Source organism: Epinephelus fuscoguttatus, linkage group LG10, assembly GCF_011397635.1.
Source record: "Epinephelus fuscoguttatus linkage group LG10, E.fuscoguttatus.final_Chr_v1".
Taxonomy (NCBI): Eukaryota; Metazoa; Chordata; class Actinopteri; order Perciformes; family Serranidae; genus Epinephelus; species Epinephelus fuscoguttatus.
The window spans coordinates 33,362,494-33,385,711 of NC_064761.1; the positions used below are offsets into that span (position 1 = coordinate 33,362,494).

Sequence of the window (23,218 nt, forward strand, 5' to 3'; positions counted from 1 at the left end):
AAACATCCACAGCCACTCATCACCTGACGTCATCTCCATCGTGATCTCCACAGAGCACAGAGCGAGCAACTGAGCCAAATACAATCCACTGTGTGTCCGTCTGTGTGTGTGTATGCGTGTCCCCCTCGGGGGCTAGCCAGCAGCCCCGGCATGCCCTTGACCTCATCAGCAGTTACACCGTCAAACAGTGTGAAACTAAGGAAGGGCCTGAAATGACTGTCAGTGTCACTGAGCATGAGCAGAAATGAGCTGTGAGACAGAAACAAGCAAAGGGTACCGATGAGGTGTTTCTCCAGTTAATGCTCACATCTAACGGGGTTACACTTCCTCTCCCTGAGGGATGATGGTGTCTTGTAGCATTTTGTTTTTGTACACAGCCCATTAGAAATGGAGGGATGAGGTGTGTAGCACAATTCAGTCTTGAACTTTTTTCCTGTGAAGGGTTTTTTGGGGGAGTTTTTCCTTATCCGCTGTGAGGGTCTAAGGACAGAGGGATGTCGTATGCTGTAAAGTCTTCTGAGCCAAATTTTGATTTGTGATAATTGGATTGAATTTAACTGGTGAAATAACTGAAATTTCGACAAGACTTTAAATACGTGTGTCAATATCTCATTTGTTACCTGTGTGCTCCAGTCCTGTTAAATCATGGTTTTCTGGTTGTATAATGAAGAAAATTTTTAATTTGTTCGGCAGTCATAATGTCACTAACATCAGGCAGTAATTGTCCGTAGAGCACACACATAGTGAGCCAAACGTTACATCGTGTCCACTTGTTTTAATGTGAAAATTACACCAGAACTGACATGCATACGACTTGTTTATTCTTCTCATCCAACTTAACTTTGATCAAGGAATATCTTTGTCTTCCAGTAAGCAGCACTGTGTCCACTACCATACCTAACAGTGGAAACAATCAAAGATGCACGACAGACTCGGACACAGCCTGCCTTTGTGACCACGGACATCTCGGAGTGACGTGAGAAGCGAGTTGGCCCGCCTGCCTACAGCTGATCATTCATTTCTATGCTCTGTCTAATCACATTTGCACCTCTGCATCAAGGGGCTCACGGCAGTGTGCGTGTGTGTGTCTGTGTCTGTGTTAATGTGCGTGTCTCACGTGTATGCTTGCATGTCTTCCTGCTGACAGGGATCACATCGCACCATGAAAAACATACGCTCTTACACCGGGAGAGCGGTTCGCAGTCCAAAGTAAGTACTCAAATTTCTCAACTTAGAGCGAAGTCAGACAAGTGTGGTCCCAGTCGGCCTACTGTGGAGTGCAGCCGCTTTGAAAATAATAGGAATAAAACTGGATTTTAACAGCACATTTCAAGATGCTGTGAAATGTTTCGCAATAGGTGAAAAATACACAGAAAAAGATGAAAAATTTAGAAATAAAGTGTCAAAAAAGATAAAATAGTGCTCAAATGATACATTTAAAACTCTGAATAGATGCCCAATTGTTTGACATTTTTTATTAGTTCGTGAGCTATGGAAAAGCCTCTCATTCATTTCTGGAATGCCAGGGTAAAATATATCTCCCTCTGAGCTGACCTCTGACCTCCTCCTTGGCCTAAAAGGGAAAAAACAGAGAGTGGGAGGCGAGGGAAGAGACTCCACAGAGGGCCATCAGAGTCCATCTAACATGGTTTTAATCAAAACTATCAATGCACTGTAAATCTAGTGTGTCAGCCACACATGGTAAAGTGTATAGATGCATTCCAGTCTAAACCAAAGATCCCAAAAACACATATCCAATATTTCCCTTCCAATAAAGTCATAGACTGTGGCAGCACTACAGCACGGAGCACCGAAATGAACTGTGAAAAAGAAGTCTTGATCTGTGATGTGTTTGGAGAGGATGGATCCTGCCTCCAAAAACAATTAGTCTTGAAATGTCAGTCAGTATGTGGCCTGAGGGGCAGACATCATGGTCATGACATCATATCGTGGCTGCAGAGCATAAGAGGCAGACGACTTTAACGAGAGTAACAATAGCATGATATCATGACTGTCTGAGTGCCCTTGCGGGGAGGGTAATGGGATAACTGCTCCGAGCAGTTTACAGGAGCTGAAATGAAATCCTGTAAAGCGCAGAGGGCCCGTATAGAGGATCCCCCGGTTGTCCTGACACAAGGTGAAGTTTGTTTTTCTACAGTGATTATAGCTGCAGTGTTAAAGCGGTTTCACAGTCTACCATGGTAGGAAAATTAATGGAATTTCCTTATCTACAATATTTTTTAAAAATGCAACTGGACAGAGAATCTTACCACACTCTTACATGTTCTCTAACCTTCTACCTGACCTAACCTAAACCTTCTGTTTTCCTTTTCTTTAAGGGTCATTGTAACTGATGAGGATAATAACAGAAAATATCAGTTTCACTGTATCAGGGTATTCGAATTATAACAGACGGTTATTACATTGTGAAAATCTCATAACACTGCAGTTCTAACTGACCCTTACTAAGGTCAGTTAGATCTGAACTAACCTTTCTCAAATGGTTAGTTTTTAGCCATTTAAAAAAAAATCATTATCGGTGCAAGTAAACACTATTTAAGTATTTGCTTCGCTACCTCACACACGAACCAATCAAGTCTGTGAGTGTTCTGCTTAGTTAAATGACTGTTTTTGTCCTGGTACCTTTGATGTAATGGTTTCAGTTTCACATTAGAAAACGCTGTCTAACGGCAACGTACAGCAGTAGAAATATTGTAAATATAGCGTATTAAACTGATTTTTTTTTTTTTGTGGACCTTTTTTAGGTGGTTAAAACTAACCAATTGAGGAAGGTTTGCTCAGCAATGTTTAATTTTAGATATATTATGCAAGGGTTTTTAACCAGAAGTTATTGTACATAGACATTGTGATTTGGTCTATAACAATTTAACAAGCTCCGAACCTTTTTTTCCCCTTTCCTGTTTTATTAGATAAGCTGTGTGTCATCTATATTGAAAAGAAAACCAAATTTTCACGATGCTTAAAAGATGTGGCAGGGGGACTGTCATAATCTTCATGGGCTAATTACATTGTGTCTGCTCACATCTTAAGTTAGCTAATGTTAGAAAGGTGCTAGCTAATTAGCTAGCTAAAGTGTAGCTATAACATAGATAACCAATCAGCTGGGTTGTTCCTCCTCATGTCTGTGATAACGTTAAAGAGATTTGTAAAAGGACAGATAAGTTGATTGGTGACATATTTTTCAGATTTCATAAATTATCATTAGCCAGAAAAAGTAAGCTAAAAGTGAGCTTAGGTTAGCTAATGTTAGCAAGTTGCTAGCTAACCAGCTTGCTAAAATATAGCTACATCAAGAGGAATTAGCCCAATGTTCGATAAATAATGTCAGCTGCATTTGTTTACTCTTCATTTCTTTGGTCAAATTAAAGAGATTTGGAAAAGAACAGATTGTTTGGCTGCTGACATATTTTTAAGATTACATAAATTATTCTTAGCCCAAAAAAGTTATCTTAAGTTAGCCAATGTTAGCAAAACGTTAGCTAACTAACTAGCTAGCTAGAGTATAGCTACATCAAGACAATTTAACCCAATGTCAGATAAACAGTGTCAGCCAGTTTGATTCAAGGACAGATTGTTTGGCTGCTGACATATTTTTAAGATGACATAAATTATCAGTCACCAAAAAGAGTAGCTTAAAATTAGCTTAAGTTAGCTAAGGTTAGCAAGGTGCTATCTAACTAACCAGCGTCAGCTGGGTTTGTTTTCTTATTATGTCTGTTGTAACGCTAAGGTGATGTGGAAAAGGACACATGGGTTGGTTGCTGATGTATTTTTAAGATAAAAATGATCATTAGCCAAAACAAAAGGCTAATGTTCCTTTGTTTATAATATCTTTGTAAGGCTACTTGTTGCCCCATAGTATTTGACTAACCCTCTACAGTAAAAAGAGACTAGTGTTAGCTCAGCACCATGGTCTGTATTCAGTACATAGATGGAGTACTTAACTGACCTCCAGAAGGGGAAAAGAGGACACATAACAGGCAGGGCAAGAGCAATGTTGACTGCTAGTCTTGTCGTCCTTGGTCTCTACTATCAGAAGCCTTAAGCTGCACTTTTGTCTTGTTCATAAAAGTTAACATCAATATGTCCTTCCATCGCAGACTGTAGTCCTTGTCTTCTTTTCAAAAACACCCAGAAACAGTAACTCTCTTGCAAACACAGTGGCATACAACTAAATAGAACCAGCATCACCATGTTTCTTTTTGTCAAGCTTTTTGTCACTTGTGGTGTTGTTGAATATGACAGAGATTTACTCAGATGAAAAGTTGTTTTCATGCACTGTATTGTTGGCTTCCCTTTGTGCAGTAGTTAACTTACATATATGCGCAGGTGTCGGGCACACACCAGGCCAATGGAGCCGTTTTGATCTGGACCACAAATCACCAGCACTGTTGGCTGCTTCTTTGCTAGAGAGCTGAGAGGGTAGGCCTGGTGGAGAGACAAAATAAGAGGTGGGCTGTTAGAAACCAGAGCTGATGACTGAGGGAAAGGAAAAGCAAAGACACAGGGATAGAAGAGATGTACAGAGGAGAAAATAGACGGGTTATTGATAGAGAACAATAGTGAGACAAAGCAAGCGAAAGATAGATGGTCATTAGTATCTAGTATTTATCCCTCATACTCAGGCCTCTTATTCAGTGCATGTCATCCGATCTGTGCCTTTGCCTCTCCATCATACTCAGGGTGCCCGACTGCAGCATGCCAGTCATGCCAGACGAGGGTGGAAATGGCACCAGCTATATTGTCTCTTCCGTCTACGAGAAGAGGTCCAATCTCATTAAAATAACCTTCCAGCAGTGGAAAAAATATCAGTGTCCTTGCCGTGGGATGCTTCTGTGTATGTAACACACTTTCCGTCTCAGCCCCAACTGCAACGGGCTGCTGGCATCTGCCTCGTTTGCTGGCCGCATATTCGCTCGTAAATCACCCTGCACCCTCTTAAACGAGACAGGTATTCGCCTGCGGATCTGTCAACCTGAGTGGCTAATCTTCCATCTCCAACACCTAAACAGAAGTGCTGAGTTTGTGTGTGTGCGCTCAGTCACGATCATTACTGAAAGCCCCAAAGGTGTCTGCCTTCATTTTCCACACATTCTTCAACGAACAGAAGTTGTTCAGTTTTACTGAGAGTGTCTGCACTGTATATTACATTATACAAGAATGATTGTTCATCATCATTAAAGGTCACGCCGTAATCTCATAAGAGAAACTTGAGCTGAGGGAGACAGTTCATGCAGACTTTTGGAAATCCTGTCCAATTAAGTGTGCGGTAGAGCACAAGTTGTAAAACCAATTAGCCCAGTTGTGTCACTGCTATTAATAGACCTCGACTACAGTGCACAGTAATGGTTTAGATCACAGCCCATAAATTACAGTCCAAGTATTTTGTGATTATGGGGCACATATAAAAGAATGACAGGATAACCCATTAATAGAACAACACAAGTCTAAAAATAAAGGGGTAACAATTTTGTACTTATTCGGAAGTAATTGAGTAATGATGTCACTCTTTTTCATATGGTTACTATATTTGGGTCACTTTACAACTGGGGTCCATTTTGGTTTTAGAAAGTCTTTTCAGTAATAAAACATGGCATTGCCTTTTCCATAACTATATGTCTTTTCTGGAGACGCATGATATTCGATTTTTTGCCAATATCCAATAGGCCGATTTTTAAGAACTCATTTTCCCGACCTAATTTAAGTGATCATCAGGTCTCTTCTGTAGTGACATTAACATCATATTATGCATGCATACTCTTATAGTCATGGCCCACCAGCAGATGGAGATATGAAACACAGTACTTTTCATTGTATGTAATATTCATTCATTGCGCACATTAAGAAAAAGCATGTTAGCCAATTCCGATGACGTGCCGATATTATCATGCACCCCTAATATTTTCCATCATAATGTACAAAGGGATGGAAATGACTGTTGCCGACATTTTGTTGTAATATGTTATCTTGCTAATGTCTGTTTTAGTGTTAGCATTAAATTTACACAAAATGCACAATATAAAATGTAGTTTTTCTTCTTATAGAAATATGAGCTGTTTGGAAATAAAAGTAAATAAACACATTCTTGATTTAACAAAAACTGCCAGCCATGTGCTCTTCTGTCACATGACTTGTGCTGTGGTCACCAAAATACAAACTCTAAAACAAAAAAAAAAAAAACGTGTGATGAAACCAATACAAAGTAGGATCGCTGTCCTTTTTATAAGAAAAGACATAAAAGAAGACCTTCTGACATAATATCTTACAACCAAGCGGCGACCTCTGTGGCTGAAAACTGAAGCCTACACGAAGTGCCGTAAATTGCAGTACTTTGAATGGCCACTAGAGACTGGCTCCAGAAGCTAGTCAATCTCCATAAACCCCCATGTGAAAATGCCAGATTTTACAGTGGAAGCAAATTTGCAAAAAATGGTTTGGTCTCTATAGCCTCTTCATGACAACTGTACAGTGTGTGAATTTTTATGTAACTCACCGCTTTACATTTTATTAAGGCATAAATTTACGCATATTTAAGGGCAGGCTGCTTTAAGTGGCAGTCTGCTGATCTCAGTCAGATCCACCCCTCGCTTCTAACTCTGACTCACTTCTGACTCCAGAAAACCAAGATGGCCGGGCGCCCAGTAACTCAGTGGGTAGAGAAGGCACTGTCCTTGCCACAGTGGCTGCGGATTCGTTTCCTGCTGCAGCCCTTTGCTGCATCATGTCATCCTCTCTCTCTCCCCCTTTTACACTTCGTCTATCCTATCTGATAAAGGCATAGAAGCCAAAAAATAATAATCTTTGAAAGAACCAAGATGGCGACAGCTGTGTAGTATCTGATGTGCCACGTTATGTGACGACCAGGGTCTTATATGATCAGTTAGGGGCCCAGGTGAAGATTTTATCATGGCTTAGGTCAAGGATAGATAAGCTAGGCGAAAGGTTGGATTCCATCTAGATTGTCTTTCTGTGACTTGTCATATTTTGTCTCAAAGTTCACAAAAACAACCAACCTATATAGGCAGAGTACTTGGAGTTGTTTTCCAGAGTAGTTCACATCGGCTCCGAACTCTCTCTCAGGCAATCTAGATGCTTGATAGATGCTGTACTTCTTGTAATAAACCTTTTTTTATGCAAGCAAGATGGTGTCAGCGGAGTCTCCTTCATCACCTTCACATCATCGCTATGTAATATACGACAGCTGTAATTTAAGTCTTCAAAACAGGAGTCCACAAACCTGTCAGGTTAGCTACATCCATTATTTTTTTTACAGTCTTTGCTTACAATACATGATGCATTTAATAAAATGGGTATTTATGTATCATTTGAATTTGAATTTGAATTTAATATCAGATTAATATTAAATTCAAAATTAAGCAGGGTTGAATTTCCAAAAGCTCAGTGACAAAGGAAATATAACAAAAAGCACACATATAAGGTCACTTTTTATATAATAAAACAATGACTGATCTCTTATTTATATTTTGTAAGTTCCTTTTTGTATGTGTGACAGTTTATACTTATTCTGGGGAAAAGAGCCTTCAAATCAGAAATTTACCCCATCTACTGTAGGCTAGCTACACCTGTTGTTTTGTCTTTTCATAAGCACATCTTGTCTCTTCATAATAACAAATAATATTCCTGTTTCATTTTGTGGTTTCTCATTCACTGACCCCTGTAATTATATTATACGTCTTCTGTAATTCAGAAAGTAGTTAAACTATAATTTACAAGTTGTTAGCCCTTTATTACAAGACTGCCGGTCTCCATAAAGGTTTTATTGTACCCCGTAAGTATTTCAAAGTATTATATAAGTGCACCATGATTACAAATTAATTACACTATAATTTGCAGGCTGTAATATGAAGCTAGTGTTACATAATTCAAATTAGGACTCTCCACACCGCTGATCCCTGGCCTCCACATTTTGGAGATGAGCTTGAAAGAGGCTGAAATTCTCCCACCGCACATTAAATCCATTTGCCTCCACTTCCATTAATTTATTCAGTATGGCAGAAAGTTCATATGGAGAAATAGACCATTTCACACATTGTATAATTGGATATAACAAGACTCAGAGTACATTAACCAGAGCGATGAGTCCAGGAGAACAGACAGCAGCCGTTACCTCCATCATAACAGCTCAGCTGAGAAATCATCACACAGACTCAATGAGATTGAGGCAAGAGCGTTATGGCCGCCGAGGGCCACGAGGCTGACGGTAATATTGCAGTCGGAGAGAGGAGCAGGGAGGGACTGAGTGGAAAAGAGAGCCAGAAAGTAGAGACTAAAAGTAGAAGACGGTAGAACAGGACAGTGTCTTTCACTTTTTATATGAGGAGCTCTTAGTGAGTTTCACACTGTGTAATCTGATGTTAACGACACATCTCGCTGAGTTAATTTAAAGTGGCACCCTCTGTGAATACAGTATGTGCATACGTCTGTGTGTGTATGTGTGTGTGTGTGTGTGGCACATTATGTCAGGCTCTCCATTCTGAGCAGCTCCCCAGAGGGAAATGCTAACTGTAATTACTGCAACCAGCTATTAAAGGCTAACCATCTCTGATAGCGTTGTCCCCCGCTGTGATCTCGCCCATATAGGTGTTATTAGACTAAAATTAGTCTTGCATAACCAGACGTATCTCACACTGAGCCAGTGCTGGGGAAAGGTCTAGTTGAGCCCATCATAATTTCACACTTTGGGGGAAAATGCTCCAGGTTGTTTGTATTTCTGTAAACCAATCACAGTTGTTTTGGGCGGCGCTGTAAGTCCAGGACACAACGACGGTGTTGTAGCTAAATAGTGTTGGGAGGGCGCTCGTTATGGTGGTGAGGAGAGTGTTGGCTTTAAAATAGCTAAATCCGTGCAAGAGGAAATGCCATATAAAACTTTAAAAGACGTGTAGGTTTCTAGCACAGGGTTTGTTATTATTGTTTTACGCACAGGGCTAAGACGAAGTGTAGAGTTGTAGGCAATGGCAAGCTTAGACCAGCAGTTTACATCACGTGAGCGGCCAGACTAGACTAAAGCCCAGCTCAGACCAATGACGAGACAAAACTGTAGAGAAAAATTGCAGCGGTGTGAACTGGCTGTCTGAGCTCAACGCAAATCAGCTGATGGTGTCACCTACAACTCAGCTGGTCAAACCGCCGGTGGCTGGTTTTGGAACCTATGGCTCATCGGCTGTTTCTAAAGCCAGTCAGCTTGTAGTGAAGTCTGCTGGTCAAGTCCAAATGACCACAGACGGCGTGTTCACTTGATGCGCTGAGCCCTCTGTTTCCATCCTCGTGTGCCAGTGTCGGACGGCGGGTCGCTGCTGCTGCTCGCTGTATGTGTTTATACCCCCCCTCACACAGACAATTTCCCATTGACTAACTAATTATTACTATTATACGCATTGCAAGTAGTTGCATGTTTCAACCTGTCTCATTGCAAATCTTTGGTCTGAACTGGGCATAAAAACACATGCACATTAAAGAAACAGAGGAGTAGACTGACGTGCACCAATCAATATTTTTTATGTTAAGGAAACAAATGATATGTGTTTTACGAAAGGGGTCACCTCTAGTGATGAACCCACAGAGAAGTATCACCTGACTCTTCAGTTCTTAGCACATCTACAGACTGTGTTTTAGTTATTTTAGATCCTTGTTTTTTTGGCCCACAACCTTCTGTCCGGGCAGCTATTTTCAGCAAAATGGCTCTTGCTCCCAACTTGTTATATATACCAATAATTGGTCAGTGTCCTGAGAGGCAACAGACGCACCTTTAAGCAGCAGTACGAGACGCACTGTGCTGTGTCATTTTTTTGACACTCCAAGCAACTGCCATAGCATAAAGAGCAAGAATACGTCAGTGTTGTATTTACAGCTTGTTGCACTGCCCCTAAGTGGCGGGAAACTAAATGATTGCAGCTTTAAAGTACTACAAAACTACAAATTACATTAACTTTTTTCCTCACGTCTGTAATCTCTCTCTTTTTCTCTGTCTTGCTTCTCTTCATCCTTTTCAGCAGACAAAAACCAACATCAGCAGGTTTAATGGCCTTTTCTGTAAACGTTGAGGGCCGTCGGGAGGATCAGTGATATCAGTGCTGGAGTCATTTCATGCTGCTGGAGAAACCATTAGAGCCACACACTGCTGAGGGTATGCAGCTATAAAGGGAGCGGGCTGGATCAATTCAGGCAGCGCACTGATATGTTTTGAAGCATTTGTCTCATCTGGCTTGGAACAGAGGCTTGATTCACTCTAACGCAAATCTATCCCAACTAGTCATTTGCTCTGATATTGAGACGTTTCGCTGAAATAGAGAAAGCAATTAGCAAAAGAGGAGATAAAGAGCATCTGTAATAGGTTTCTGTCTCGAGTGTTGGTGTTGAAAGTGCTCTTTTGTTTGCCTGTTTGTTTTCAATGAAAAAAGGAGGGGTTTCCGTGGTTCTCTCCAGGTAAATACTGAGCTATTTTAATCATACTTTCTAATGAGCTAGTATGACCTAGTTATCTGTGCTTTTCGGAGCATATCACTCAAACATAAAGGCTACATCACGGCCAAAACTCACTGAAATCTTTTCAGTCAGCAGTGATGACAGCTTCAATTCAGCTTTCTTATATTAAGTTTAATATCCTGATACAAATCTATGATGCACTTATTCCAAAATAATGTCATTTTGCTTCAATGAAATTCTCAAACAGCTCAAACTGCCTCGGCAACGAGTGAAATGCTATCACAGTAGTGTTGTGGAAAAACAAGGTTTTACGACTCCGGTTTAGGCTAATAAACTTGTTGAAATGTTTTCCAGTGTTTGAGATATTTATGATATTTTTGATGTGGAGGAGGTTTCAACAAGTGCAGACAGATGGTTTGTTGCATCTGTTCAACAGGTTTGGGGTCTGGTTGCCTCTTTTTATCTCTTCTTCTGGAGAACTTTTGACGTCTGCTTGTGTGTTTGCTGTGCACATGCAAAGGCCTAAAGCAAAGTTTGCCACATTTGTAGTGATAAAAATAAAGTATAAAGACAAGGGCATACTCTAAATATTTTTGCAATAACTTTTATTAGTAATAAACACTTTTAGTTTGTCAGCCTTAGGAGGAAGCTTTGGGAATGGCCCAAATCAAGAAAAGTGAGGATAGGGCAGGGTCTTGTGCAGGGCGCTGCTAGGCGTGGGCGGATTTTGAAACAATAGTCCCATTTCCACCAAGCAGTATGGTACGGTAGATGGTACCAATGGAACTGTTCCATACCGTCCCCATTTTTGGTCCCCCCTCTGTTGTGGTACCTAGCACACAGATCTGGTAGTAAAAGGTGGAGCTGTGAACACTGCAGTCTGTTGATTGGTCAGTAGAGGACGGTCACTCTGCTCAGGGCTGAGCTGTAGCTGGTTTTGAAGCTCATGTAACCACTGTTCATACTGTGGAGAGTTTTACATACATCCGTAAACTAAAACTTAACTGAAAGGATGTTTTGTTGCCTCTCACAGCAGCTGTAGTTGAGGAAAAGAAACTTAATTCACTGGGCCGACTGCCGGCAACTTTTAAGGTGGAACGTTTACTTGTTATGTTTCTCAGTGCATGAGTTGACGATGTGAATCCATCAACACCTTAAATTTCACTGTGACAACTTTGACTATCACTTTAGTTATTATGTAACATACACTTTTAGTAATGAGTAGATCTTCAAGAGTTTATATTGTAACAGACTGGGTCACGCGATGTTAACTGTATGGATTCTGTCACTCTTAAGAATGTGTTACGTCCACCTACAGTAAAAAGGTCTCTTATGAAAGTTACTTAGTTTTCCGTAATGTCAGTGGGCATGTCAACCCCTGACGCTGTGAAGCCCGTCAGTCAGTACTAGCACCTATGACAGTGATCGGTGTGAGACACCTGTGATTGGCAGAGGTTTGAGGAGGGAGGGTTGTTGTTATTCCTGCTAGTTCGAGTTTGTGTGCGTGTAACCGAGTAGCAGGAATTGTTGAAGTAGCCCCTAATAGAAAGAACACCTTGTAAGTAGATAGGTTTGTTGTTTTGGGCTATGGCCCACAATAGCCTGTGTTACGTTAAGGAATAAAAAGCCAGCAAAACGCCTCTTGGCTTCATTGTTCAGGGACTCTACAATATACATTGAACTCAAAATCCTCAAAAAAAAAAAAAAAAAAAGCGCCGTAGAGCGTTGTTCCTGTGGGCTACAAATGCACAAACCCGATATTTTTAAATATCCCATAGAGACTCACTGCAGCCCGTTTTATTTTGTTCTGAAAATGTCGGTGAGCAACCCCGCTCTGTGGACGATAAACGAGGTGCAGATTTCGCTCTGTGTCACCAGGAATGAGGAAATACAGTGAGTGCTGGACAAAGCAGTGAGTGACAACAACCCCGCCCACATTTAAGAAGACCGTTTGGAGTGGTAACACTAGGGTCTAGGTACCATGTCTGAACGGTTACTTTTAGATTCAAAAGTACCATACCAAAAGCGTTTGGTGGAAACGGAGCTAATGGGCTCCTGAGCACAGATATGCAAAAGACCCCACCGCCTCTTCTGCATAGGAGCAAGGCACACAGACTTAATGGTGGTTTTGCCCCTTTTGTTGTTGTTGTTGTTGTTTTGCATCTCTTTGTAGTAGATACACATCTGTTTGTGGTCTTTTTGAGTCTCTCCCTGCTCGGAACCAGGGAAACTATAAAAGAAGTAAAGGTCATAACGTCAGTGACACTGTTTACGAATTTGAATTAGAGCCAGAGCTTGGTGCCACATCAATTGAAGTTAATGGTGCAGGCACGGCAAATTACCCTGTGACCCATCATATCTTTGTTGTTTCATCATTGACTGAAAAATCCTTTCACAAAAATAAAAGATGCGTGCATTTGTTTTCTTTGTTATTTGGTCTCCAAACAGATCATGGCTCTCTCTGTCATTATGTGAGTAGAATGGGATCCAATGCAAAATTCAAGCGCTGTCCCTGATGCCATGACTTTTCCTTCTTTTATAGTTTCCTTGGTCTGTACGTGTTAATTTGAGTGACATTTTGCAGATGAAGGCGAGGGGGGCCCCTGACACTTTGGGTCCCTGGGCCTGTGCCCCGTAGGCCTGTTAAGTAATCCATCCATGCTGCTAGGACCCCTCACACACACACAAATGTGTCTGTCTTGATTGTAATAACGTCTCCGAGGGAATACCTCTCTAAAATAAATGTTAAAGGCACATGTTCTTTCACCTCCAATCAACCTGAAACACACACTGAGCCTGAGAAAACATTTTCAGACTCCTAAAAACACAAATACACTCACAGAAAAACAGTGTCTTTAATATTTGAATTAGGAGACCATACTGAAGTTCAGGGGCTCCCGTAAACTACACACTAATGCGCTGCTGTGTGGTAAAAAAAAACAACATCTCCTGTCTCCTCCCAGGTGTTGAAAGGCCTCAGACTGATACAGAAACACACAAAAAAAACTGTCTGGACCTGGTGCCTGCTGCTCCTGGAACAGTAAAGGGATTACTTACAGACGACCTATAATCTATCTGGCAACCAGAAGTGTAGGTGTGTGTGTGTGCACGTGTGTTTGTGTGGTATACTTGGAAGCCAACAGCAGTAGGCCAGTGGTGAAACCAGCAAAATCAGACTGTCTGCATCTCCTTCTACTGTAATTTTCCTTAAATAGCAGTGATGTCATGTAAGCAGTAGCGTGCTGCTGGCGGCTGTGGGCAGCAGGGATCCGCAGCGTCCAGGCCATGTTTGTCTAGTAAGGCTATGCTGTTGGGGCTGCTGGTGGAGGGCCAGGCACGGGGCCAGCAGTGGCGGATGATAATAGAGGGGAAGTGGATGTGGTGGGTTTAATCACACACTCTGAGGGGAGAACATAAAGTCTCTGATGCTGCCACTCTGCCTGTCTCAGCTCTTACTTCGTCTCTTTTCCATTTCTACTTTCTTTAAACTGTTGCTGTTGTGTCTGTGTGTTTCCAACCCCTGAAGAATGTAATGGCTTTATTTGGTTTAACAATATATGGTTGTAGTGTTTAATAAGGATACCTATAAAATCAAACTAATTAAAAGCATGAAATCAGATCCAATCATGAATGCAATAATGACTAAAACTAGTTAAACCTGGATTAATTGATTTTTTTCTTGGACACTTGGGGGCAGCGCAACAAGCTGCAAATACGATATTGACTTATTATCACCTTATAAAGTTGAAATGACGCATACCATTGCTTATTTACACGTTCATTGGACACAGAGCAACAATATCATTCATTTGGAGTCACTTCTGCCACCTGGCGAATGCAAGTACACTATTATCTCCTTTTAGCTCTGCTTTGGTCTCCACCAGCTCCTGAGGGAAATATCTGGCTCTTAAGCTGCTAATCTTTGTTTGTCTACTGTTTGGGTCGTGTAGAGTGGGGATTTAGAGCTTATCTTTACAGAAGACTTCTTCCTATGGCGGCAGTAAACATGTTTAGCCATGTGTATTTTGACAAGTGTTGCTTCTAGTGACGAGCCTAAACATAATTATCACCTGAATCTGCAGGTTCCCTCGCCTTTATGAAGCTTTGTAGCAAGTTTCAGCTCATTGTTTAGCCATCTGACAGCAACTTTACTGTTTGGTTCACTCTCACTGCTCTTATTGTTTTGGTCCCAATCACTACAATTGTGTATTTCTGCAAACCACAGATAAGTTAAATCTGTATGTTTCATATCTAGTAGATATGTTGAAACCTTGGGTTTCTTTACCTTTGAAATTTTCAGTTTTATGATGTAACAACGCTGTGGGTAACGTAGTGTAAAGGATGTGTTTTGGCTTAAAATACCCATTTTTGGTCACCACAAACACTGCCGGAAATGTCCCAACGTGTCACCAAAAAATACCGTCATGTCCTGACATGACATCAAAAAATACTCTGTTTTGTGGCCACAAAATCACATAAAAATGTCCTGACATGTCACCAGAAACACAGCTGGAAATATCGTGAGGTGTCGCCAAAAAAATACCTGGTTTAATTGCCACATACACAACTGGAATTTTCCCAACATGATGTCAAAACATAGTCTTGTCACCACCAAATCACATAAAAATGTCCCGACATGTCACCACAAACACAGCTGGAAATATCCAGATGTGTTTTTTTAAATATCGGTTTAAAACACTGCTGCAAATTTCTCGACATCTCATTAAAAATAACAGTGGTCTGCTGTCTTGCCCTGGTATCACACCATACACTATTCCCTCCTTCTCCTAATGAGTAGCTCAGCTCATATACGTGTACTCTGAACTACGTCACTGTAGAAATGTTGATGATACATATGAAGCGTACAAATGTAACATATCCATGGTTTGCAGAAATGTACCTACAATGCCAACATTTTATGGCGGTGACTGGGCTGTTGTAGTCGTAGCCAACACTAGATACGATGTGAAAGATGCCCTGGTTGCGTTGGTTGTTGACGTTCTAGAACATCAACTGTAAATCGGTGTTTGTTGGACCCATCCACCCTTCCTGGTCTTTTGCCGCCTTAACTTTCGTCCTTGTCCTGCTGCGTTGCCCCCTGACGCCATTAAGTGAAATTAGACTAACAGCAACCGGCAGCATGTCATGCTGACGTTAAAGTTCGGCTTTTTTCGTGACGTCTCAAGTCACTGCCTAAATGCCGGATTTTGAGTTGGGTATAACGTGTTACAAAGTAAGTTAGAGTACTTTGATTACTTTTTGCAGTAACGAGTAACCTAACGTATTAGTTTGCTGTTTGAATAAACAAATACTTAAGTACATTTTCAAACAAGACATCAGTTACTTCCGTTACTTTTAGAACGCTGGTCCTTCAGTTCCAAAACAGCAACGGCTGTTGTTTGGTTCTAATAACGGAGATAACGTTAAACCTATCAGTCTGAAAGAAGCCACGGAGCTTGTGGCTCGCTACGTGGTCGGAGAAATGCTGCCGTTGTCTACGGTGGAGTCTAAATAGGTGGAGTAGGACTCACTGACAGACATATTTCAGACTCAGGACTTACATTATGCCTGGTACACGCTACACGCTGCTACTCACCAATTATCCCCGGTCGTCTTTCACGGCGTTTGTGATGTCATCGGGTTATTCTTGTCCTATTTTTATTACTTTCATTATTATGTGAGTCACTGCCAGAACTGTCTGTTCATGTGCCAGCCGACATGTTGTTGTAGTCACCTAAAAGCGTCAGCAGATGGCAGGAGCTACATTTGAAGCGCCATATGTAAACTGTCAAGCTACTGTATCTTCTACAGGAAGTTCTGACAAATGTTTCAGAATAAAGGCCTATTTAGAAAATGGAGGGATTCTCTAGCCGAGGTTATAAGGAGCTTTTCATTTGAAACAAGTATTGAGTTTGAAATGACGGTGCGATATGTTAACTTTACAAAGACAACGGAGCGGATAAAAAGTAAATATATAAACACACAGAGGGATTAATAAATAACGGAGCGTCTATAATGTAGTTTGTTTCAAATGAAGCTGGGAGCCTCTGCAGTTGTGGTGAGTAAAAGCCCCGCCGCTATTTGTTAATGTTATTACTTTATGTCCGACCGTGAGGATGTGCCATTGTTTGCTAGCTTGATGCTAATGACAGTAATGTTAACTGTAACGCTGACAAAGTGCCTCTGCTGTTTCACACCATCATTTCCCCCTTTTACTCTGTGCGGTAACATCCCTAGAGGAAATATTAAAAACGCTGGGGTGTTGTTGTCATACAGTTGTCTACGGCAGCAGATCGTTCTGTGTTTCTTCTGGTCAGAGTGACAGCTGTGATGGGAGAATTGGATCTCAGTGAAGGGCAAGTGGTCCATAACTTTATGGACCACTTAACAAAAAAATGTAGGCTTAGCGCCCTGTGGTCCATTGCCCAATAGGAAATGTAGAATACTCAAAAGTACTTGAGATACTTTTCTCAGGGAGTAACGTTGGAAGTACTTTTAAAGTAATTGAGTTACTTTACTCAGGGAGTAACGCAGTAAAGTAACTGATTACTTTTTTAAAAAGTAACGCAGTAACGTACTTTGATTACTTTTAAAGTAACCCTTACCCAACACTGCTTCAGAGTGCGACCAGGTTGTCGTAGCAGGCAGCTGTTTTAAGTGAGAAAGCTAAAAAAATCCATCGTACACCACCTGTTCAGCACCAAACAGCAGACAGACAAAGTTAGGAGTTAGCTAGTGAATATAGTGAAGCATTTAGCATTTAAAGAGCCACATGTTTCCTTCAGGAGTTGGTGGAGACCAAAATCAGAGCTAAAAGAGAGTGCACTTACGTCAACAGGTTGACACAAACATGACTCCAAACGATGGTTGCGCGATGATGATGGTGTTTGTTTGCATTGTCAAAAACAATGTTCTTGTCTTTCTTTCTGTAATGTCTCTCTGCTTATTATTCTATGTATCTACATGTCCACCTGGGCTGCCTCTCTTTTTCTCTTATGCCGGTCTCTTCTTTGTTTTTATCTTCAGTATCCTATTGAACTACAGTTATCACTGTTACCAGCGTTTTTTGTAACTTCTACGTAGCGTCTGTGAACCACTCATTTGTGTCTCTGCTTCTGTCTTTGCCTCTCTCCTCCTTTTTCTCTTCATCCCTCCGTCTGACAGCAGCGCAGGGTTTCATGTGTCTTGTAGCTCAGACTCTTATTCATCCCAGCCTGCTGAAGAGCCCACTGAGGAAACCAGTGTGGCGCTAAACCAAGCCAGTGGTCTGGTCAAAGGGAACCACATGTGTTCCTAACAGTCCTCCACAGACACACACATACACACACAGTTTTGGCTTGACACAGTCCAGACCACAGAGAAGAAGAGCTGTGGTTCTGGGCCGGTGTGGTTGAGGAGCGCTGCCACAGAGTGAGCTCAGGTGTTCTGCCCCGAGGTGAGCCGGCTTCAAATGTTTGGAAGCAAATGTCACAGAAAGTTAGAACATTTCCTCCACATAATGATCAGACGTTCTCTATGGAAGTTAATGCAAATTAGGGAAGTGTAAGTAGCAGCAGCTGTGACTCTTTGCCCTCTTGTACAATCAAACAGTCACACCAGGATGTCACTGAGTTTAGTAATGATTACTGAGGCCCAGAGTGACAGAATGTGCAGCAGCAAACGTAATGGGATAGAATTTGTGACCTTTACAGAGTGATAACAGTGTAGCCTATTAAATGGATTTGCAGAGGGGAGCATTGGTGAAGGCCACAGTCTGATTTTATTTGACTCGAAGTGGTTCTGGATAAGATGACTTTATGCAGAGAAGGACGGTAATTGGAAAAATTTACATGAATTCCTTTGATTTGACCATTTTTCTTTGCAGTAAAACTTACAGCTCCGAGACTGGCAAAAGGACAGATGAAAATACAAGCTCTGCGTGACATTTTTAAAGCAAATATTAAATGTTTGCAGTGTTTCATTTCGGTACAGAGACAGAGCTGAGTGGAGGAGGAGATAAAACTGCAATTCAAAATAAAATTAGAATTGCTGGTTTGCTGAACACACACTAAAATGCAGATCCAACACAAACACATACGTCACAGTAAATGGCAACCACTGTTCAGTGTTTGGTGCCACTGGTGTAATGATGCAAATAAAAGAGCCTGAAAGCAAAACATCACATTAAACGAAAGGTCTGGAATGATGTTATTTGCCTCAACTTTAATTTATAGCGATAGGATCAACCCATGACCACAGAAGTTTGGATGGCTGGATGATTATGAATGAGTTAAAAAGGGGGGGGGTTGCTTGGGAAGCAAGAAAGACCACTCAAGGACAAAGGAGAACCGTGCAGACCTTAGTGATGGCGAGGGCGCATGCTTGTCCCCAAATCTCTATCAGCTGCTGCTGTCCAAACCTGTAGTCCCTCAGTAGCTCGTTCTCGATAGCTGCCGCCTCCCCTTTACTGTCAGACACAGAATAAGACACGTGTTAGCAAGAGTTAGCATTGTCTGCTATCATCATTATCAGTTAAAAAAAAAATCACTGACGTAACTGTAAGTGGAGCTGTTCAGGGAGAAAATCAGTGGTGTGAACTGCAGTGTGAATCAAAATGTCCCTTCTGCCTGAGTGTACTGTACCAATGCAGCACTGACAGCCGGCCGACGCTACACGATGCAGCTGGCATTTACAAGGTAACATTTGGTTTTTACACCGACACAGAAGTGACACATAATTGAGTGAATGAACAACAAAGTGACCCATATTACTCTACAAAAAAGGTATTTACAGCACAGCTAAATTGGTCCGCTTTACATGCATACATGCTTAAGTGGTTGTCACATGTCTGCTTGAGCAGTGAGCATAGCTGTAGGAAGCTTTTTAAGACTTTCTGTATATCAATTTCTGCTCATAACAAACCTTAACAGCTTCTGGGAAGTGCGGTCGTGAAACTCGAAACAGAACATGTGAGGAGGGGGACTCAGCTGTGGCGGTGTATATGTGAAAGCAGCCTGACGTTGATGTGATTTCAGCATTATATACCTGTGATCTAATGTTCACACTGTGTTTCTTAAGTGATTGTCCCTGCGCTTCCTGTGGCTGCTCTCTGAATGGTGACAGTGTGACTAATGCTGCTGTATTGGAGCCTGCTGTTGTTGCTTTTAGCACGGAGGTGTGTTTATATATGTGTGTGTGTGTGTGTGTGTGTGTGACAAATGCAGCGTTAGGACAGCACAGCAGTGGGCCGAAGACCAGGAACGGGTCAAGTGAAAATCATAAGGATCTGATTCTGTAACGTGGAGTGCATCCCTTTCACTCTACAGACACCTGGTGGTCGTCATCAGTACTGCAGCTGGATGATGAAACATTTACTTTCAGGTAGAAACAAGTCTGGATGTCCACTTTGCTGTACTTTAAAACCTCTGACAGAAATGTGGAAAACCTCTACAGCAGGAGAAATAATGCAGCAGCTTGGACAGTTATTATATCTTTGTGTCTACCCTATTAACCATCAATCATCTACACTAATGCAGACCAATAAGAGCACATAAGAGAGAGATCGATGCACAACATCAATATTGTGCTCCTTATCAGCACTGACTCAGCGGCGTCACTCTTATCTGCTTCAAATCTTTACCTTTCAAACAAGGCAAAGAGCGTTTTGCATAAGTGCAAATGTGTGTGTGTGTGTGTGTGTGTGTGTGTGTGTGTTGACATAACCAGACACTGATGTTGCTGTATATGCAACCACCACATACAACAGATTTGTAAGATTATAAAGCTGCATACAGCGGAATGAAACTGTGATGGAAGAAATGTCCTGTATAATAATAAAGTTGTGTTATGTCTCTGTCTCTCAGTCGTTATTCTGCACCATTTACCAAGAATAAACAGAAAAGAACTTGTATTATTTTTCTGTTTTTGCTGAGCGATTACAGTACAGGGTTTCACCTGAAACTCTGCATGTCCTTGTATGTGTGTGTGTGTGTGTGTGTGTGTGTGGGTTTGTGTGTGAGAGAAGCCAGTGTATCCAAGTGGGGTTTCTGGCATTTACCTGTGCCAGTGGAGCGGCAGCAGCTGTCACCCACGGCTCACCTCAGGGATGTTTCCTGAGTCACTGTGACAAGCTGATCTTTGGAAAGTTCACCTGGGTCCACAGCTCTGCGCTCACAGCACCAGAGCTCCTTAGCAGTTTTAATTGAGTCAGAAAGAAAGTACATGAGATAGGCTGTTTTAATTCTGTCGCCTTTAAATCAGAGAAGGGAAATCAATCTGTGTGAAACTCCCAAATCTGCTGTGTTGTTGTCAGTAGGTGGGGAGCTCTGATTTAGAGCACTGATACTATCACAGTAACTGTGCTGCTGCTGAACAGGCACTCACTATTGATCTTTAACATTTCTGACAGAACAAAGTGTTGTGGGTGTACAGCTCAACAGCTGCTACTGTTAGACAAGAGGCTCAACCACAAGGGAGCAGCACACAGCGTCCAGGACAGACTCAAGACAGATGGCTGTTTCACACCACATACTGCATGTGTTTTCTATTGCCAGCTCTTATCATGCTGATTATAAGTCATAAGCAAACATTTATTCACCTGGAGATGCAGAAGCACACTGCAAAAATGTAACCAGTCATTTTTGCATTTAAAATGTGCGAGGGCTGAAAGCCTCAACACCAAATTGCTTCTGCAGGAAGGCAAGTATGCAGCTATAACCCTGCCCTTGGTTTTTGAAAATATGTGCACAGGTGTGTGTGTGTGTGTGTGTGAGCATGTGTGGTGCAGCTGCAGAGAAAATAGGGTCTTATGAGTGTTAGCTTGTGTTGCACCTGTAGCCACAGCCACGCAGCCTCTCTCCCAGAGGGAGGGTTGATTTCCCCATGCTGTGTGCGATGTGCTCCTGCGGTGTGTGTCACCTTCATTGTAGCGATGCTCAACTGTGATCACAACCTGCTTAATGAGTCTGTTTACCTTACACTTGAGGTGAGGTAAAATGAAACTTTAATGGCCCCTGTGGGGACATGAGGACACTGCAGCAGCAAATAGCTGGAGCGCACACAGCAGAGATAAAATGGAATATAAATAATTATGGAGAAGTTGGGGGTCATAAAAAAGAATTACACATGAATAAATTATGGTCTGTGGATGAAAGTATGACTCGTAAAGTGTTCAAATCATGAGCAACACTCTATCATCAGCTCTTGTTGTATCCAACATTTTCACTGAAAGTGACAACCTCATATTTATAAAATATAGCAACACAAAAACTTGTGTTGATGCTATCCAAAGCAACAGCCCTGCCACAGATTCGGTGAAAGCAAAGTAGCACACAAACATGCTAAATTTACCCTGCAGTGTCAGCCAAGGAAACACTCAAACAATGTGTTAGAGTCTGTATATAGTCTGCAGCTGTGGAGCATCCTTGTATCATATGAGAGGTGAATTCTCCACTGAATATCAGAAGGGCTCCTATTTTTCTAACATGCGAAAACTGAAATAGCCACATTTCCACCCCCTCGCTCTCAGTGTGCCTAATTTCCACCTTTCCCAGCACAATGTGTTGGTGAGATAAGGAGTGAGATTAAAATAACTGGAAGTGAAATATGGCCGTGGGCATCTTTTCAACTTCCTATTGGACACTTGGCTGGAGAAGCTCTCTGTTTCAGGTACAAGTATGACCAAATATTCAGGAAGTATCAAATTCATTGTATTGAATGTCAAATAAATGACATAATTATGTCATACTATGTGATAAAATATTATTTAAAAGATAATGGTATATTACACATCATAGTGTAGTATGTCATCAAAGAATTAATTATAAAAAAAAACTATTATATAGTATGTCATAACAAATAAATTTAAACAAATAATACTATAGTATCCATTAGAACGTGATAGTTTAGTATACAAAAAATCCAATGTCAAAAAAAAAATCATAGTATAGTACATCGTCAAAATATTAAAAATACCATAGTAGAATGTGTCGTCAAAATATCGCTAAAACTGTCATACTATAGTATGTCATCAAAATATTAAAAAAAGTCATAGTATAGTATGTCATAAAAATATCATGAAAAATGTCATAGTATAGTAAGTCATCAAAATATGAAATGACATGATAGTATAGTATGTCCTCAAGATTTCATAAAAAATGTCTTCGTATAGTATGTCATCAGTATATCGATGAAAGTTCATAGTATTGCCTGTAGACAAAATATCATTAAAAAAATGTTATAGTACAATATGTTGTCCAAAATCATGAAAAAATATCATAGTATAGTATGTCGTCAAAAATCATGAAAAAATGTCTTGGTATAGTATGTCATCAGTATATGGATAAAAGGTCATAGTATTGGATGTAGACAAAATATCATAAAAAAAAAGTTATAGTACAGTATGTCGTCAAAATATCATGAAAAAAAGTCATAGTATAGTATGTTGTCCAAAATTATGAAAAAAATGTCATAGTATAGTATGTTGTCAAAATATCATAAAAAACGTCATAGTATAGTATGTCATCAATGTATCGTGAAAAATGTCATAGTATAGTATGTCGGCAAAATATCATAAAAAATGTCATAGTATAGTATGTTGTCAAAATATCATAAAAAACGTCATAGTATAGTATGTCGTCAAAATATAAAAAACGTCATAGTATAGTATGATGTCAAAATATCATAAAAAAATGTCATAGTATAGTATGTTGTCAAAATATCATAAAAAACGTCATAGTATAGTATGTCGTCAAAATATAAAAAACGTCATAGT

At 40.8% G+C, this 23,218-nt stretch overlaps 1 protein-coding gene across 1 annotated transcript in view; it reads right to left on the reverse strand.

Moving 5' to 3' along the window:
- The window catches only part of yjefn3 (YjeF N-terminal domain containing 3), a 75,930-nt gene that overhangs the window by 8,152 nt on the left and 44,560 nt on the right, over positions 1 to 23,218 (reverse strand). The window contains exons 2-3 of the mRNA XM_049588723.1: positions 18,805 to 18,913; positions 4,339 to 4,449 (exon numbers count right to left, since the gene is read on the reverse strand). Of these exons, the coding sequence (XP_049444680.1) occupies positions 4,339 to 4,449; positions 18,805 to 18,913 (220 nt within the window). The remainder of the gene's footprint in view (positions 1 to 4,338; positions 4,450 to 18,804; positions 18,914 to 23,218) is intronic.